The sequence below is a fragment of the Sciurus vulgaris genome (assembly GCF_902686455.1).
Source record: "Sciurus vulgaris genome assembly, chromosome: 19".
Taxonomy (NCBI): Eukaryota; Metazoa; Chordata; class Mammalia; order Rodentia; family Sciuridae; genus Sciurus; species Sciurus vulgaris.
In genome coordinates, this window is record NC_136480.1 from 17,920,101 (window position 1) to 17,939,798 (window position 19,698).

The 19,698-nt window shown below is 40.9% G+C and overlaps 1 protein-coding gene across 5 annotated transcripts in view; it reads right to left on the reverse strand.

The window, feature by feature from the left end:
- The window catches only part of CHL1 (cell adhesion molecule L1 like), a 196,641-nt gene that overhangs the window by 17,169 nt on the left and 159,774 nt on the right, over window positions 1–19,698 (reverse strand). For all 5 annotated transcript variants that reach the window (XM_079122180.1, XM_079122181.1, XM_079122182.1 and 2 more), the window contains 5 exons: window positions 12,526–12,650; window positions 7,673–7,774; window positions 7,330–7,527; window positions 5,648–5,718; window positions 317–539 (listed from right to left, as the gene is read on the reverse strand). In XM_079122180.1, the coding sequence (XP_078978306.1) occupies window positions 317–539; window positions 5,648–5,718; window positions 7,330–7,527; window positions 7,673–7,774; window positions 12,526–12,650 (719 nt within the window). The remainder of the gene's footprint in view (window positions 1–316; window positions 540–5,647; window positions 5,719–7,329; window positions 7,528–7,672; window positions 7,775–12,525; window positions 12,651–19,698) is intronic.

A 19,698-nucleotide genomic window follows, 5' to 3' on the forward strand; every position in this document is an offset into this window, starting at 1 on the left:
AAACCTTTAAACATTCAGGACAGCTTTCTTGCTTAACTGAGCTCAGTGATAATTTCAGGTCTTTGATTTTCAAAATAGAGATATAGCTTTACTGGGAAAATAAAGTTGAATTTTCCAAGTACTCCTTCAGCACACTATACTGATCAACCATCCTCTGCACTCAACCCTAAAGTAGAAAGCTATTTCTGCTATCTTTTCCAGCTGGTATATTCTCTTTGCATGCAGAAGGTGCTCAAAAATACTTGTTGACATAAATGTAATATATTCAAGAAAAAACTGTTCTTGAGTGCTGAGGGTTTTCAGGTGCCTCACTTACAGTCTTCTCCAGAATAAAGAGTCACTGACTGAGGCTCAGGTCCAGCACCAAGTTGATTGACAGCTTGAACTTGGACGTCATAAGGCGCATAGACAGTAGCTGTCATCACCCGCAACGTGTGGTTTGTGACGGTTTCCTCTTCCCACTCCTCTGAGGCTCCCTTTGGCTTCCAGGACACTCTGTACTCCAGGCCTGGCCCGTTCTGCTCCATGGATTTCAAAGGCTAAAATAGAAGTCAAAACACTTTGATGACGGGGTCAAGAAAATATACCCATGCACAATGGAGTTCTACATGGCCGTGAAGAAGAATGACATTATGTCAGTCAAAGGTGAATGGATGAAACTGGAGTGAAAAAAGCCAGATTCAGAAAGTCAAGAGTCAAGGGTTTCCTCTTATATGTGGAAGCTAGAGAGAAAAAGGGAGTAGGGGATCTCATGAAAATAGATGGGAGACCAGTAGGGTAATGGTATAGGGTGGAGGGGAAGGGAGGAGGGGAGGGGAAGGGGAAATAGTGGGGAATAAAACTGACCAAATTTTGTTAGGTGCGTATATGAACATGCCTCAGTGAACCCAGAACTACGTGTGATTGTCATGTACCAATAAAAAGGAAATCCTCATTTGATGTCACCACAGACAGGTTGAGCCAGAGACAGTAATGAGCCATCCTAAGACACGTAAGAAAGGCTACACAGAAGGATCATTTGTTTGGAGATATTCATTACTCCCCGTTGGCTCAGAAGAGTTGTAAGTTATTGCTACTCTTCTCTAAGTTTATGCTTGCACATTAGCCCAGACGAGATGCCTGAATTACTTTTCCTTTGGAAAAGTCTCAGTTTTTCGTGTAGAAAAGAATTTACAAATACATCCCACAGAAAGTTGTAGCTCTTGTGGGAACTTTCCACGAGAGTCTAAGTGTTCACTCTAAGGAGCTGGTAGAAATGGAAGAGGTGGTTGTAGACTCCTGAGTCCTGAGTGGTATTGCCCTAGCTTGTCAAGGGAAGGCCTTTCACCAGATTCCACTGGTCTCCATCTACCATCTTCCTTCCATTAGAGAGGAGACACTATCCATCTTTCAGTCTGGAAAATAATCATGTTTATACCCCAGAGCCCAGCAGCAGTAGATCCTCTTTATACATCAATCATTTCGCAGCTTCTAGAACATTCTGTTTCTGATTCTTAGAGAGAACGTGCCTCTCTCACCCACTTTATTTTGCTGCATAGGAATGTTTGGTGGAGAAACTTCTAACACAGGAAATTGATTATTTCCACCCTAGCTTTTAATTAAGCAGCACATTAATTTAAAAAACATTAATGTGATTTAAACCACTTATTTAATTTCAGAAAATGGGAATTTTATTTACGTGATTCAGTTGTATGAAATACATTTAAAACACAATTTTACTCCTAGTGTAAAGTTCACTTATATTAACAGTAATTTCATTTTATATATGCGGGTGATTCAATAAGACCATATATAATGTTCTTACAGAATTTGTAATGGCTTTTCACTCAGTCTAATTTACCAAAATACTTATTAGAAGCATTAGTTAGAATGAAGTTGAAAGTATCATGCTATTTCAGCAAATAATTTTAAATTGTATGCCTAGCTCAAGGTGAATATGTAAATTTTCTGGGAGAAAAAAAAATCAAAACAAAATTAAAAAAAAAAAAAACAACTTTCTGAGAGTTTCCATAGTCTTGTTAATACTTGCATTTACTGAAAAGTTTTACTCCAATATATTTTTAATACAAACTGGATAAAATTCCCCAGGGACTTTAGCACTGTAGAAATGAATCAAGCCATGACCTGCAAGCTCCACAGTGCAATCCAGAATTATAATTTCCTTCAGCCCCTACTGATAGTAAATGTGCACAAATAATATTCCATTTGTACGTGTTTTGCTTCAAGGAAAAGAAGCAAAATTTTAAAAAGTTCTCTAACAAATTTTAAAATAAACTGGGAACTGTTCAGAAGAATCTCGTAGCTCCGTTGACAGCCTCTTGGCTGAACAGGCTTCGGAAGAAGCATCGGGGTGCTTCCTATTTGGCTTTAAGACAAGAACTTTCAGATTAAGTTCCCCAGAAGAGAACAGCAGAAGATTCAAGTAAAGTCAAAAGCCTTCCGTTCCCCGTACTGTGTTGCCCCTGAGGAAGAAGTTTCCAGAAAAGAAGATACTGAGTTGGGATCAAGAAAGTCTAGATGGGGGACCCTGGACTTCCTTCCAGGGATCTGAGAAGTCAATGGTATAATTAGCAAGAATCGTCATATACAATAGTGTAAAAAAAAAAAAAAAATGAGTCTATACTGCTAACTTGTTTTCAAAGAAACCTGTCAACCAACCCAGGTTTTAACTCCCTATCTAGAAACTAGACAGATAGCCACAATGCCTTAATTCCATTAGAAAAAATGAAATGTTTGAACATTTTCATTTATTTTTAATTGACAAAAATTATATTTATTTTATATAAGATGTTATTTTAAGAAATGTACACATTATAGAATAGGTAAATTGTGCTAGTTAGCATATATATTATATCTCACACATACACCTCAAAATATTATATAAAATGTATCTCAAAAATATATTTTTGTGGTGAGCACACCATCTATTCTCATAGCAATTTTCAAGAATATAATATATTCTTCTAACTGGAGTTGCCATATCTTCTAACTAAAATCCATTTAATTCCATGTTAAAGCTGGTGGATCGTCCTATTACATCTACAGAAATAGTTGAACTAAGGTCTTTCAGGAGCTAAACAAGCTGACTGTGGTCACAACACCTGCAGGTGAAGAAGCTTGTATTTTCCAACATCAGTACAGAGTTTGGTAACTGGTTGGGTGGCTGGTTGGTTTTGGGGTATCTTTGAATGATATATTTGTTATTTATTGAAAGAAGTTAAAAAAATTCTTATGAATAAACGTATGCTTATGAACAGCTGGGAACTGCCAAGCAAAAATCCTTCTGATATAGGTAACTATCTAAGTGACAGTGGGCTCTTTTCTCTTTTGGGAGATAGGCCATTATTTTTTAACACTTAAACAATGTGGGTGAGTCATGTCTACTTAATCCATGCAAAGTAAATTTTAGAAAGTAATACCAACTAAGAAAACTAGTTCTGGCATTAAGTTAGTATTTCATGTTTAACTGAATCCTATTTAATCCTGAAACAAACTGAAATTAAGGGCATCTTTTTCTACTGCTCATCTGTTCATTGTTTTGTGAAAGATCAACTTTAAAAAAAAATTGTGTCTCTCTGATGGTTATGCAGATAGGAATCATTTTGTGGGTCAGTTCCTGGGGGTGGGGTCAGGTAACTCCGTCACAGTATCTGCTTGTCCACTGGGGTATCCAACCTCTTTCTAACTTCTAACTTCTTCTTCATGGATGATTCATTCAGAACATGGGCAATGAATAAACGTTCTCCCCCACGGCTGTGTCTGGAGGGATTAGAATTCTGACACTCCTCAATAAATGAAGCACAGGGACGCATACCGTGAATGAAAGTCAGTCTAACTTCAAATCCCTGTGTCTACTTCTTTGCCTGGGTCACTTAATCCACCTGGGATTTGCTCTTCAAAGACATATTGCTACACTTTTGTGGTACAGTCTCATCCTAACCATGAGTTAGGTCTTGTTGCCAAGTTGGCGAGGAAAGAGTGGCTTATGAAGAAGAGGAGCTATAATGAAGCCAGAGACTCCTGTTCCGCTCTTACCACTGACTGGGTGGGTGGCACCTGGGTGGGGGCAGTAAACTGGGAGTCTCACAGTTTCTCTGTACAAGAGGCACCTGCACCATGGCGCCCCCAGAGGAGGGATTTGGAAGCGCACATTGGTGGAACAGGGGCTTCTCTGGTGGACTGACTTGCAAATGATACAGTATTACTGTCACCTCACCAGTTACACATGGAAATTTCTATGAAACTCAGAATTTTCCATGGAACTTGGAACAGATATACTCTAAACTAGAGTGCAGATATACTCTAAAAGAATAAAAGATTAATAAAATTTCAGACTCTAAGTAATTATCAAGACAGTGTAGCAATGAGTATTTACGATTATTTAAGGAGAAAATAATATTCTTAAATAGACCTAGTTTCTTAGTGGTAATTAAAAAAAAAAATTCCATGTCTTCATTTTGCAAAATTTAACATCACTGAAATACAAATAAAAATGTTAGTGTTTATATAAAAAAAATTGTTGAAATAATTGGAAGGGACAGGCCATGTGAGTATGTAATGGATACAAAAAAAATGGATCAAACTTCATACATTTTAAAATTCTGCCACAAATCGTACCTATAATAAAGTGGAAAAATGAATTATTATATTCCAAAATGTCATATATTTGTGCAAAATTCAATGAAATCAATACTGGAGGCCTATTATTAATCAGGTGATTGAATAGTAATCTATTTTCAATTTAGTTCCTCATGAAACACGTCTAAGTTCTAAATGTGAAAAATGACATTCTTCACTGCTACAGAAGAAACTTGGAAATGATACTAGAATAATTGAAGTTATCTCAGAAGATATAATTTTTCCCAAATTTAAAGAGTAAAGTCTATCTAAGAGCATTTAACTAGAGATACATGGAGGGGGGAAGAATAGAACTTAATGGCCAAACACACTCATGATTTAATCCTAGGTTTTTTATTCTGCAGGGGGAAGGGGTTTGAATCCAGGAGTGCTTAAACATTGAGCCACATCCTCAGTCTTTTTCAAATTTTATTTAGAAACAGGGTCTCACTGAGTTGCTTAGGCCTCACTAAGTTGCTGAGGCTGGCTTTGAACTGGTGATCCTACTGCCTTAGCCTCCCAAGCTGCTGGGATCACAGGCGTGCGCCACCACGCCAGGCTTAATCCTGGAAGTGTTCACGGCTGGCTGAGCAGGGATAGGGAGACCCATCATCATCTTAGACCCCAGTTTCTCCAGCTAGAACAGGGTGTTACTGATGCTGGAGAATTATAAATGAACGTGCAATATGGCGAAAGGGGTTAATCATGGTGATTACCACTTGGGGGTCGGGGGGTGTTCCCCCTTTGGCATTAAACTTAGCCACACAGTGAAAGGCTCTCTGTAGCTTTTGAATGTGAGAATATCTAAAACATGGATGATAAAGTGTGGGAATCTGAAACTCTCAGTAACAGACACCAAGGGCATCAGCCTGTACAGTCCTCCCTGAATGATTCACCAAGCTTGCCTCTTTCAGATCGCCGAGATCTTTCGATCACAAACGCTGTTTTGTCACAGCAGTTAGCACGCAGACCTAAAAGGAAGGGGGACCAAAGGCACAAAGGATTCCGCAGGTCATCACGGAGCACGCACCTCCCATTTGATGATCATCTCCTTGGGCTGAGAGGCTTCTACCCTTATGTCTTGTGGATTCTTGTCTGGAGCTGAAAAATGACCAGCATCAGAATTATTTTTTTCTCCTTACTTTGTAACCAATAGATAAATCACCATATTATTCCCCTCCAAAAACACCCAGAAACTTAAATAACTGTGATGATCAGTATTAAACTCAATATGGTCCAGTCCCTAAAAAATAATTAAGATCACTTCTAAATATTTATTTTATTTTGACAGTAAACTAATGTTCTTAGAGTTACACAATTACAACCCAATGGATAGAACATGGTTTATAAAGCATCTTAGATTTAAACCTTCTTTTTTATTCTAAGCCTGCTTTTTTAAAATGTATTTTTCATTCTAAACCCTCTGTGTTTCTTTCTGTTAGAATTGTTGGTAGAAATAAAAGTTGTGCGTATTTGCTCTGGGAGAAGAAAATTAAAGCTCATGTATTCACGGCAACAGCCAAGTTTTGAGGATGTGAAATAGCCAACAGCATGTAATGTAACCATGGAATATATTCCGATGGACCCATTTTATTAGAAAAAGCTAAGTAGGAGGTTTAGTGTTAAGTTCAAGATACATTAAAATCATACAAGTATCAAATTCAGTTCTCTCAACTTGCTTTATCTCAGTTCAAAAAGGAATCATATCCTTACACATTTATTTCACTTGGGAAAAAATAAATACCATGCTGGACAAAGTGGTGCACATCTGAGATCCCAATGGCTCTGGAGGCTGAGGCAGGAGGATTGCAAATTTGAGGCCAGCCTCAGTAACTTAGGGAAACCCTGTCCCAAAATAAAAAGTAAAAAGAGCTGGGTATGTGGTTCAGTGTTTATGTGTCCCTCATAGGTTTAATGCCCAGGAGAGATATACAGATAAATGTAGATATATGTACACATACACATATATATTTGTGTGTGTGTGTATATATATATATATATATATATGCATGTGTATATATACATAGAAAGTATATATATTTTGTAAAATATATATAAGTATAAATATATATTAGTATATGTATTTTAAATATACATGTGTATATATTATATATCATTTTAATATATGTTAATGTGATTTAATATATTAATGTATTATATAATCAATATATTATATTAATATATAAATATATATATTATGACCACACTGATCCTCAATTCCACTTTAACAACACAAATTACTTGAGCACTACCATTCATGAGATTAAAAAAGATAAAGAGCATTCTGGCAATTTACTAGACAAGAAGATACAAGAAATACTTGTATGTATAGCAATGAATAATATTAGACACCTTGAAATTTAACAAAGTATCTCTAATGAGTCAAAAGTCATATCAGAATACTGAATCCTTGGCACCTCCATGCACTGAACTTCAGTTTAGAGCTCCTTTCTGGTCTGATCGAAGCATGATGTTTAGTTACAGGAACTCATCACCCATTTCTCCCATTCCACCCTCCTGTCTGTCCAACAGGTACGTCATACTCCTGAGACCAATTTACTTTGAATATCTTACGCTTTCTTCCTTTACAGAACTGTTCAAAGTATTTGGACAAATCTCAAATCCTATACAACTTGATCTTTTTTTTTCAAATGTTCCAAGAAGGATCCAAACTCACATTCTGGTAGACACCAGAGAAGGGACTCTGCTCACCTGCCGGAGGTGTGTCATGATGCTCTGATGGCTGGCTAGGTTGACTTCTCCCAACCTCATTCACGGCGATGACCCTGAACTGGTATCTCACGTACGGGGCCAAAGGTAAGAGGGCTGTTGTCTCCTTTCCTGGGACTCTAGTCAGCTCCTCCCACCTGCCGGGTTCCTCCCTGTTTCCTTCAAATTCTATGATATACTCTGGCAGTAGGAACAAGGACAACATATTAGATCAGGCTGGGAAAGCGTAGGTTCTACTAAGATGGACACAGAATAGGAAATGTTTGGAGGGGTACTCTAATTTACTCTGCGGGTTAAAGAAAACCATCATTCCAAGTCTTCCTACCACTGATATTGCTGTTGTGGTCATCTCCAGCTTCCCAGGACAGCCGGACACTCCTGTTCTGTCTTTCAGACAAATAAAGGTTCTCTGGGGGATCTGGAGCATCTAAGGAATAATCAAAGACAAAGGTAAGGAAACTGCAGGTGGCTGCCTCTGTTTCCCTGGCTCAGACCCGCTGCCAGCCTCCTCTCCTCTCTGGGCGCAGGTCTCTCTGCCCTGTTCCATTCCACTCTCCCCCGCCTGGATCTTCTGCTTCCAACAGGGCGACCTGCACAGATATTCTAGCAGGACTTACCACTTTCCTTTTGCCTGACTGCGGTTCTCAAAGGACAATCCTCAACTACTGGTGGGCTTCAGAACTGTTTTAGGAGTAGTTTTTCAATGCAGAATTCCTTGGTGCCCTATCTCTGTGCTATTGAAGGAGCTGGGTCTGGAAACTTTATTTGTAAATATGTTCCCTGGACAATGATCATGCTTGATCAAGTTTGGGAAACATGATGTATCTCAAATGGACCATCTACTTTCTTCTAGCTCATACTTTTACATGCCTCATTTCTTACCTGGGTATGACTAAAAAAATCTTCAAGATTGGGATCCTATTTTATTCATTTTTGCACTGCCCCTGATACCTTGTATACAATTGCTTTGTGACTACATGACTAAGTGAGAATTATATTGCTGCTTCAATCATGTATATAAATATCATAAGGAAGCAATAAAAATTAGGTCCTGTGGTTATAAGAAGAATAAGATAGGGAAAATGAGTTTGACCTTTCTTTTCGGCAGTTATTTTAGATTTTCATTGTAATTTATGATAAGGTATTCTTGGCGTACAAGAGCAATTTTCACACTGTCTGGGCCCGGAGTCTAAAGAAGAGTAAGAAGCCTGCTTACATGATATATGAAAGAGTGTTCAACATCTCTAGTAATTAGAGAAATGCAAATTAAAACAACTCAAAGATTTCATCTTACTCCAATTAGAATGGCTATTATCAAGAACACAAGCAATAATAGATGTTGGTGTGGATGTGGGGGGAAAGGTACACTCATACATTTCTGGTGGAGTTGCAAATGGGTGCAGCCACTCTGGAAAGCAGTCTGGAGAATTCTCAGAAAACTCGGACCCACCTTTTGACCCAGTTATCCCACTTCTCGGTTTATACCCAAAGGATTTAAAATCAGCATACTACAGTAACACAGCCACATCAATGTTTATAGCAGCTCAATTCACAATAGCCAGATGGTGCAACCAACCTAGATGCCCTTCAACAGATGAATGGATAAAGACACTGTGGTGTATATACACAATGAAATACTATTAGCCATAAAAAAGAATAATATTATGGAATTTGCAAATAAATAGATGGAACTGGAGAATATCATGCTAAGTGAAATAAGCCAAGCCCAAAAAACCAAAGGCTGAATGTTTTCCCTGATAAGTGGAGGATGATATATAATAGGGGTGGGGGGGGGAGTGAGAGAAGAATGGAGGAACTTTAGATTATGTAGAAGGAAATGAGAGGGAGGAGGGTATGAAAAATGGTGGGCTGAGACCAACATCATTACCCTATGCACATGTATGATTACATGAATGGTATGAATCTGCATTGTGTACAATCATAGAAATGAAATGACATACCCCATTTGTGTACAATGAATCAAAATGCAGTCTGTAAAAAATTAAAAACTAAATAAAAAAAAAAGTAATAATAAAAAAAAGAAGAGGGAGATCTGGCATTGGTGTGAAAGGAACAGGAAGACTGATTAGGTGATGACAGGTGTTCAGGTTTGAAGGACACAGAAATTGCTAGGACATTCAAAATAAAAGCGATATGAAAAAGAAATCTCATCTGGCATAGTCCTTGCTTCCAAAATTTGATCTTGATTTTCTCAAGTACTCTAGAATATTCACCTATGTCCAGAGGAGACCATGAGGGTATTACCCAATGTGGCCTTCCAGAGGGCTGTTTTTTTTTTTTTTTTTTTCCCTGTCTAGGTAGAAAGTAGCAGCCACTGCCCTGCTCAGTGCTGCTGAACTTACAGTTGAAAATGAACTTTGACCCCAAAGCATTGTTTCCAGTTAAGAGTGGAACCTTTTGATTTTTCAAGTGGGGTCCCTGACTATGTCCGAATGTTAGGGCCTTAAATAAGGAGGAGCTATTCTTTTCCCCACTAGGTTTCTGAATCTCTGAGCTCAGAGAACTTGTGTTTTCTCTTCAGCATTTACTAAGAGTCCATGAACCCTTAAGTCTCCTGAAATAACTAAGACAGGGATTAAATTGAGTTTAAAATCAGAGAAAAAATCAGATTAACAGATTAAAATCAGATCTGAAATCATCAGGAACTAGATTTGAAGAGCTTGCAGCTGAGACTTTAAAAATGATATTCCCAAAGCATTTTTAGGTTAAGGATCTTGGAAATAATATCTGACTAAAGTGGATTTAACCCTATGCAAAAATATACATATATTTTTGCCAGGCGTGGTGGTGCATGCTTGTAATCCCAGTGGCTCAGGAGGCTGAGACAAGAGGATTCCAAGTTCAAAGCCAGCCTCAACAACTTAACGAGAACTTGTCTCAAAATAAAAAATAAGTAGGACTGTGGATGTTGCTCAGTAGTTAAGCATCCCTGGGTTCAATCCCCAGTATCAAAAAAGAAAAAAATATTTTCTAGGATAAAAGTCTTTTAGAAACTACATGATTTGATAAATGTTTGTCACCATGAGTTATCGAAATGAACTTTTTTGAGATTGGAGGGCAAAATGGAATATAAACTCAAGGGAGTGGTTTTTAAAATGTATCCTCTCTCATAGGATATTCTTAAAAATTATTTTTTAGTTCATTCTAAAAAGCTTAGAGTATTACTTCATACATAAATTGTACCAAAACTACTATTGATTTGGAATCACCAAAACTCAAAGGTTCTAGCAAATGGTAGACTCATCATATGGACAGAAGCTTAAATTTTGCAAGGAAATTGAGATACCGAGGGCCAAGTCATAGCCTATGCCTGTTTCACTGCTATTACTCAGGACCTTCGGGGGCAAAGTCCATGGATCCTGATACATACGTCTATCCTCAGGGTGCCTGGAAGGAAACCCCAATTTACATGACACTCACATATTTTATCTGGTGAATCACAACCATCTGGTTGGGATCATCACTAGAGGATTAAATCCTTCTGCATACAGAGCCCTGGAAAACTCACACACCTACCACCAAACATCCTGCCCAAAGTGCAGTCCTACTGTGCCCAAAGCTGCAGTCCTACTGTGCCAAGTGCATACCCTTTCAACCTGGGATGAACTTGATCCTTATTTTTTTTTCCTAATAGAACTTAACTTGGTGGCTCTTGTCTTCACTTGCAGAAACACAACCTATGGATGCAGTTTTCACCAGCTGACCTCAGAAGAGACTTTTCTCCCCACCTACAGCACTCTGAGTAACCTACCTGAGACTCTATTGCTAAGACACAAAGTCCTGTTCGTAACCATGATCAATCCAGACACAGGATGGAGGAGTTTAGGCAAAAACCAAACACTTTTAAGAAATATCAACCCGCTAACATAAAAACTAAGCCGCTGAGCACAGTGGCTCACGCCTGTAATCCTAATGCCTCAAGAGTCTGAGGCAGGAGGATCACAAGCTCAAGGCCAACCTCAGCAACTTAGCGAGAACCTGTCTCAAAATAAAAAATAAAATAAAATAAAATAAAATAAAAGGGCTGGGAATGTGGCTCAGGGGTTAAGTGCCCCTGGGTTCAATCCTTGACTGATTGATTGATTGATTAATAAACAAATAAAAGACGGAATAGCGCCCACCAAAACTGAATAAATGGAAATTGCAACATTGTCTGTGTAAGTCAGGGTCCCAGAAAGGGATAAGTAGCTCACACATTTTGGGACAGTCCCACAGTTGCTAGTAAGTATTCCTTAGAAACATGCAGGGCACCCCAGGGTTTCCAGATGTTGGCCGTGGGGGTGACTTGAGATACTGAGGTTGACAGAACAGTTACCAGAATCCCCTAAGAAGAAATTGTGTGCAGAAAGCCTTCCTGCAGGAGGTGTGACCTCGCTGGGAGATACAGCAGCCTGCAGGGAGGGAGGAGGGAAATAAACACCCCCATACACATGCCCCGCTACTCCCACGGATCCCCGGGGGCTGCACCAAAAGACAGCTGGGTGACAAGTGACTTGCTGATATTGTCCCTACAGGGCAGGTTTCCAGGAGCTGTTGGGGAGCCGATCTGCAAAGAAAATTAGGAAACATCCTGTAGATGGTCCCAGAGCCCTAAACACTGGGGATTTCAGGGGGTCGCATTGATTACACTAGTGAAGCTTGCACACTGTTTTCTAATCAGGATGATCACCTTAAAAGTCAAAGGCATGCCGAACACTTGAAGTCCCTCCCACGCTTCCCTGGACCCTGGGGAGCTCAGTCTGTGGTTCTGGTGCCCAGCAGGGCCACTGTGCATCCATCCCCGGGCCCCATTCCAGACCATTCCACTCTCACCCAGCTCCACTCCTCAGCCCCACTTCTGTGCACCCCCGGAAAGGGTAGCTCAGGAGTGCTAGGGAGACAAGCCTGCCCTGCTGTCTGCCTGCTATAGCATCACTAATCTCCCACAGACACAGACACATTTACCCAGAAGGGAAAAGAAATTTAGTATCAATCAACATCTTTTATATGAGGACAAAGTGTTGAAAGTTGGGTTAGTTTTGAAACAAAAAGTCCAAGCTACTAGTTACGTGCAGGGGCTCAAATAATCACCCCTAGGCTTCGTCATCTAGGAATGATGGAGCTTAACCAGGAATGGAGAAGTCATGAGGCAGAGTTCTCTTGAGTGACAGAACTTACCAAGGACAGTGACTTGCGTCATCTCAGCCACGCTATCCAGAGCAGTTTGAGCAGAGCAGGAATAAATGCCTTGGTCCTCCAAAGTGACATTAGATATGGTCAGATTGGCTCCATCAATAATTATCCTATCAGGGAGGAGGAAAGAGGATCCAATGAGAATAAAAATAAAAACAATGGAAACAACAGAAACAGAATTCTTTTAAGTGCACGTATGACCCATGGAAAATGATTCTAGACGGAGGGGGAAAAACAGCTCCACATACTGCAAACACTAGGAGAGAAGGCCACAGACGAAAACCAGAAATCAAGTCTTACTGGAGCATATGAAGCTGTCCACACAGCCAGAAAGGGGGTCGCATGCTTGTTTTTGTGATGATACGTATATATGCATGTTAGCATCTGGGTTTTTTTTTTTTTTTTTTTTTAGTTTTTAAAATTGGTGCATTATAATTATTTAGAATGGTGGGATTTACTGCCACATATTTGCACATGCAGACAATTTAACAGTACAATTTGGTCAATTTCATTCCCCAGGACCACTCCTGTTCTTCCCCCTCCTTCTGTGATCCCCTTCCTCTCCTCTACCGATTGCCCTTATCTCCCTTTCATCTCCATGAGACTCCCACACACACCTGTTTTGGGGGGAGGGGTTTATTTTTCTCTCTAGCTTCCACAAGAGAGAAAACAGGGCCCCTGGCTTCCTGAGAGGTTGGTTTTGGTCAACATAAGTAGACACTTAAGATGCCCCACCACCTGGGATGATGCAGGGGGGACGGCAGGACCCCCCACTGCCCATCATGTCTGTGGAATGCTCCATACCTCCCAAGAGCTAAGACGTATGTGATGATTCTTGCGATGTCAGCTGGGAACCCTACACAGTTTTATTACTGGGGATGCAGCTTATAAAGGCAGGTTCCTGAATCCCACCCCGGTTCCACAGAACCAGAACATGGGCAACAAAGTCTGAAAAACCGTTTTTGACAGGTTCCCCTTTTCTCTCCCCTTCTGCCTCCAAGTCCAATCACACTGAGATCTGATAACAATTAAACTCTGGGACGTATGTGGACACTAGGTGGCAGTCTAGTACTGCTTTCTAAAGATCATTTCAACCAGCGTTTCCTTCCATTTTTGCCAAGTGATAGCAGAGTCTACTACTTGTAATTTTTAAATTCGTCTTGATAAAGAAAATTAATTCCTTCTAATAACTTTTACCCTATACCTATATATTATCAGCATAATTCTTATATTTTTTAAATAGAATGCCACTAAATTCAGAATATATTCATGGCAGTGGGTATTCAGTTGAAATAATGTGGTATCATCCTTATGCAAAAGGTGACTCTTCCTAAAAATTCTAGTGTAAAACTCATAGACTGTTGGACATTTGAATTGTAGGAAACTATTTCCAAGTGTAATGAAATCAAACATGGTTCTGCCTTCTGATTATAGACAATTAGCCTCATGCCTACACCAAGGACTTAACAATTTGCCCATGGATACTGCCTGATCTGGTTGGTTAAAAATCTCACTATAAGCAGTTAGAGATACAGCTCAGAGGTAGAGGTGTTGGCTAGCATGCACGAGACCCTGGGGTCAATCACAAAACTAATGAAAACAAAAACAACCCTGACTACAATTCTAGACGAAATAAAAGTTGGACATAAATTAACTTTTCCCTTCACATCAGTTATATTTCCACTTGATACAGCCTAAAAACCTCTTCAAATGGGGCTTTAATGCCTTTACAAAGGTACTTGTCCACAAGCACCCATGCGAGCTGAAATTTTCTTGCCAATTTTGTGCCCCAGTACACAGTTGCTTCAGGTCAACAGGAAAAGGGCCATTTTTTTTTTTTTAAAATAACTCATTGTGTTATGCATTTTTTTCAATCTAATGAATATACTGTAGTTGCCCCAAATTAATCAAGATAGAGTAACCTTAAAATTTGGTGAAGGTGTACCAAAGAAGACTGTCATAAATTTCACACCCTAGCTTTGGTCTAGGTTTCAAATCAGAATATGTGAAGGTGGGACAAGGTCCATTTGAACATGAAGTGTAAGTAATTCTGATCTGACAGATATAAAAATCTGGGGATGATATGCTTTAGCAAGGATATGCTACGTTGTGCTGCAATGACAAATGGTTCCAAATTCTCATTGCCTAAGAAGATGACACCCTATTTTCTTTGCAGTATGATCCTATCATTGGTCAGGGGAAGCTGCTCAAAGAACTTCTGTCTCTTTGCCCCTGGATCCCTTCCTCTGCCTGTCTTACCTGCTTAACTACCACACCTGAGTCGCCTGCTCCCACTGGAAAACCTCCCACCCCTTCCTCTACAGCACCAAGCTTTCTCGTCCCCAGTCCACACCAACCTTTTGTAGGTGCACTTGCCGGATGTCACCAAAGACAACATGACAAAGTGATGCTCTTTGGAGGCCTGCAGTCGAGGCCCATCAATTCTTACTTATATATAAAACCTTGAACAAAAGAGTGAGCCCAGTTCGACTGATCTGAGAAATGGGACTATCAATATTTTCTTTCTTTTTAGAAGTACAGGAAGCAAAGCATACAAAGTGATTCCTGTACACAGCCTGAGAGAGAGAGGACGCTCAAAGGGACTAACTAGTAACACGACGTGAATTTAGCTCAGACTTCTGGCTATGCCTGGTCACATTTCTCAGGGTAGATATATTGTCCCCAATTCCCATGCCTCCTGCTTTGCTTTCACAAATTCCCGTAGTTCATCATTTGCGAAGGAGAGACCCCTACTATGGCTACATTATATCTCTGCATCCTTGGCTGCCCACCCCGAGCATCCTCCCAGTCGTTTGCTGCCATTTCAGAAAGGAAAGGAAGCAGCCTTTGCCTGGAGCTGGGGACACAGTCCACCTACTCGGGCTCTGCAGACCTTCCTTTCCCACAAATGATGGTCTTCAGCATATCACACATCCCTCCCTCCAGAGCCACTCAGTCTATCCTGGAGGGCTGGTCCTTCCCTCTGACTACAGCCATGAATGGTCTTCATGTGCTTTGCTAAAATTTTAAAAACTGTTTTCCTATGGAGAGCAGTGACAGAGGATGTGAGAGTAGTGACTGAGACTGGTGTCTCTGGTGACCTCATGGCTGTGGCATGCCTGGTGCCTGGGAATGTTCCTGTGCAAGGGCACAGGAGGCTCAGCTGCTGTGGTAATGCCCTGCATGAGGAGGCTCTATCAAGAGTCCTCTCAGCTCTGACCTTGATCTCAGGCACACGGCTCCTGGGAAGAGAGGCACCCTCGTGCTAGACAACCACAGTGCTTCACCAGCTCTGCTGCTCCGGTTCCTGTCTGCTTTACAATAACATTTGTTTTAAATTTTTTAATTTCATCTATTCTAATTAGTTGTCCATGACAGTAGAATGCATTTGTACATTTTGATAGCTCATCATAAATGGAGTAGTCTCTCATTTTCCTGATTGTACATATTGCAGGATCACATGGGTCATGCAGTCATACATGTAACGTACATGAGGTCATAATGTCTGTTTCACTCTGGTATCATTTGTTCCCCAAACCCCTTCCCTTCCCTTCACTCCCCTCTTCCTAATATAAAGTAACTCTATTCTTCCCTATCCCCCCCACTGCTTATTGTGAATTAGCTTTTGCATATCAGAGAAAACATTCATTGGGTCTTTGGTTTTACACAATGGACTTTCTCCAGAGCTACACAAAGCTCCTCACATTGCACTTTGCAACTGTGGATTGCAACTGCAGAAAAGCTACACAGATGTCCTGGTTTCTGTAACTTTCCTGAACACAAAGAATAATGCTTGCCCAGTCTTTAATCTCATAATGAGACATATGTATATAAAGATGGCTGGTGTAACTCTTTAGATCTGCATCTGCATCAGAGAGCAGAGCTCCACCTGGATCCCAGCTTCATCTTCCAGATCCGTGGGTGTGAATCTCTATTTTCCAATCCCCTTCGCCCCTCACCAGACCCAAGAGTTTGGCTGCGCTGGTAGCAGCCATTTCCTACCAAGCTCCGTGCAATTTTTCAGTAAGAGTGTGGTCTCTGGCCACCTGCAGATTGGAAATCCACAGAAAATTCCTCAGGATCATTTCGACCTAGCTGAGAGGGTTGCTGTGAGGCTTAAGGAGGGCTGTGAGGCCCTAATATAACCAGAGGCCCCCAGAGGACATACCAATCCAGAGTGGCAGTTCCCAGCTCCTCCCACAAGCCTCCATGGAAAGCTCACAGGGGGGAGAGAAGGAAGAGTTTTCAATTGTCATCATTCTCTCTCTAACTGTGGTTAGAAATTTCACCTGGTTTTAGTGAAATCTTCTGGTCTCCAGCCAATAATAAGAAGGTTCCTCAGCAGGGGCTCACTGAAGGTCCTCCAGGCGTCCAGCAGAGACCTGGGGTCTGCACTCAGCCCCTGCCTGGAAGCACCTACGCTCTGCCCTGCACACTCCTGAGGTCTCTCCTGAGCTCAGGTTACTATCCCCACAGCTTGTTGAGGGCATACTGGACAACCTGCCTCACTTGCTCAGGCCACTCGGACAGCCAGTGGTCCATCTGAATGAAAACCCCAGCGTCCAGAAGAAACCGTACAACACTGTCACCCAGAAAGCCTGGCTGGAGATTCTGGGGTGACACCTTCAGTGTGCATGTCACATCCCCAGTGAGGCATAATCTCCAATTCTCATCCTGGAAACAGCCCGGAGATCACATGGAAGACCCGAGATAATCAGGTAATTTTGACAAAAGAGAGAATTCAGACCGATTTCAGAATTTGACAGGTTGACGGAGACTAGTGTGAGGGTAAAGCTCTCCAGGGGCAGCATGTAATTCTGCAGAGTTAACCAGCTCTTGCTTCAATGACAGTGAGTTACAACGCTTACACTGTCTTTCTAAACTGGGCATGGTGACGCATGACTATAATCTCAGCGACTCTGGAGGCTGAGGCAGGAGGATCGCGAGTTCAAAGCCAGCCTCAGCAAAAGCAAGGCACTAAGCGACTCAGTGAGTCCCTGTCTCTAAATGAAATACAAAATAGGACTGGGATGTGGCTCAGTGGTGAGTGCCCCTGAGTTCAATCCCCAGCAACCCCAAAAGGAAAAAAAAAGAACTGTCTTTCCACAAATCTTTACATATAGATTGGCAGGGGGAAGTAGTTGAGGTGCCATGGTTGAGGCCAGTGCCTTCAAGCCAAGTTCTAGAATATGGAGGGCAGGAAACAGAGATGGTAAGCAGATGGTCTGACAGCTCAGATCATCAGCGACAGGTGGGACCCAAAGTCGTGCTGAGTGCAATCGGTGCTTTCAACCATGACTTTTTAGTCTCATGGGAAGTACATTAGTCTTACTCATAGGAAAAAAGGCCCCATTAAAAATAGTCATAAAAAATAAAATACTTAACAATTAATTTCTAAATGTGCAAAGCTTATTATACTTATTATACAAGAGTATAATAAATACACTTGAAAAAGGAAAATTATGTGATGTTCTCATGTAGGAGGCCCTGTGTCACAAAAGGTCGATTCTCTCTAGCTTATCATATTTAACAGACTCTTGGTAACAATTACGACAGCAACAACAACAAAACTGAAAATCTCACTTAAAAGTTCCTGTGGAAAACAAAGTTGGAGAGGTCGAAGTCTGAAAAATAAAAGAGAGTTACAGAAAGTGCCAAGATTCGCACGCAGTAAAACATACTGCAAAGGGGAGAATTTTAAGAAATTGACATTCCGACAACGAACAGTCAGTCCCACAGACTAATAGAAGCCCAACGCTAGAAACAGATACATATGAAAGTTCATTCAGTACGTGGCCCATCAGCACCTCAGGCCTGTGGAGATGAGGGTTAACTTCTTAGATGGGGCTCATACAGCCACTGGACGGCAGGCAGGCCCTCCACGCCCTGGGCCTGCGGCACAGTGCCAATGGAAACTCCCCACCAGGGCCCACGCCTACCTTGACTTTCACCCTCATTTGCTCTGCTACATTGAGGTTCCCTGAGCTTGTATTAAGGGAGGCCTCTCCTCACATCCTCCTCTGGGTCAGACTTGCAGCCCCGTGGGGCCTGTCAGCCAAGCACTCTGACAGGGGAAGCTGGTGCAGTGGTCAGACCACTAACTCTCCTGTAAACGCCCAAAGCAGGCTCAGGACCCCTCGGACAGGGGCTCTGGGGTCCCCTCACATGGATGTGGCCATAATGGGCAGCACAGCCCTTGGGACGCCAGAGAGTCCTGGTTCTGAGGGGTGTCTCACGTCTTAGTCCTGAGCATGGTCAGGGTATCTGAGTGGAGAAAATGTTTGTGGTGGGGAGTCATGAATAACTGACTTAGGAAAGCAATAATATCCTGACACTAAACAAAAGTATTTAATAATTTTATTAGTAATAATTTATTATTTATAATAATATAATTATTAAATTATTTAATAATCTTATTAAAGATTTATTCTTATTTAATAATTTTGTTTATTATTTAATAATAAATAAAACCTGACTTAGGACAGGTCTGGCTCCTTTAAGGTGGTAGATTTTTAACCCTTAGTTAAATGACAGTGCAAAAGTATTTAAAGCTGACTTCCACACTTTCTCAAGAGACAGGGCAGGCATCCTGATTCTTTGGATTCTAATTGATTCTTTTCCTCTTCACTGTTCTTAATATTGTCTGGTGCTATTTGACATCTATCCATGCTCCTTTGTTTTCTCTTCTATAGTTTCCCTGTATAGAACATTCTAAAACAAAACACCACAACACCACTCCCATGGATTCTGCATTCCCTGATCCAAACAATTGTGGATGGAAAATATTTTTACAAAAGGTACACCTGTACGGAATACATAATGTTCTCATTGTTACTCCCTAAACAACACTGTGTAATAACTACTCACTTGCTATCTACATTGTATCAAAGGTTACAAGTAATCTAAAGATGGTTTCAAGTATAGGAGAGAAGATGTGTGGTTCAAAGCTTAAGGGAGGTCGGAGGCAAACACTGTACCATTACATACATTGGGCGTGAGCATGAACAGATTTGAGTATCTGCAGAGGTCTTGGAACCAGTCTCCCCATGGACACCACCCAATGACTATGGACGAAATGCCGCTACTTTCTAGCAGCAAGAATTCCAGTACTGAAGTTCCGCCAGCAAGAAGGACTCGTGGAAAATTGGGAGAGAAAAG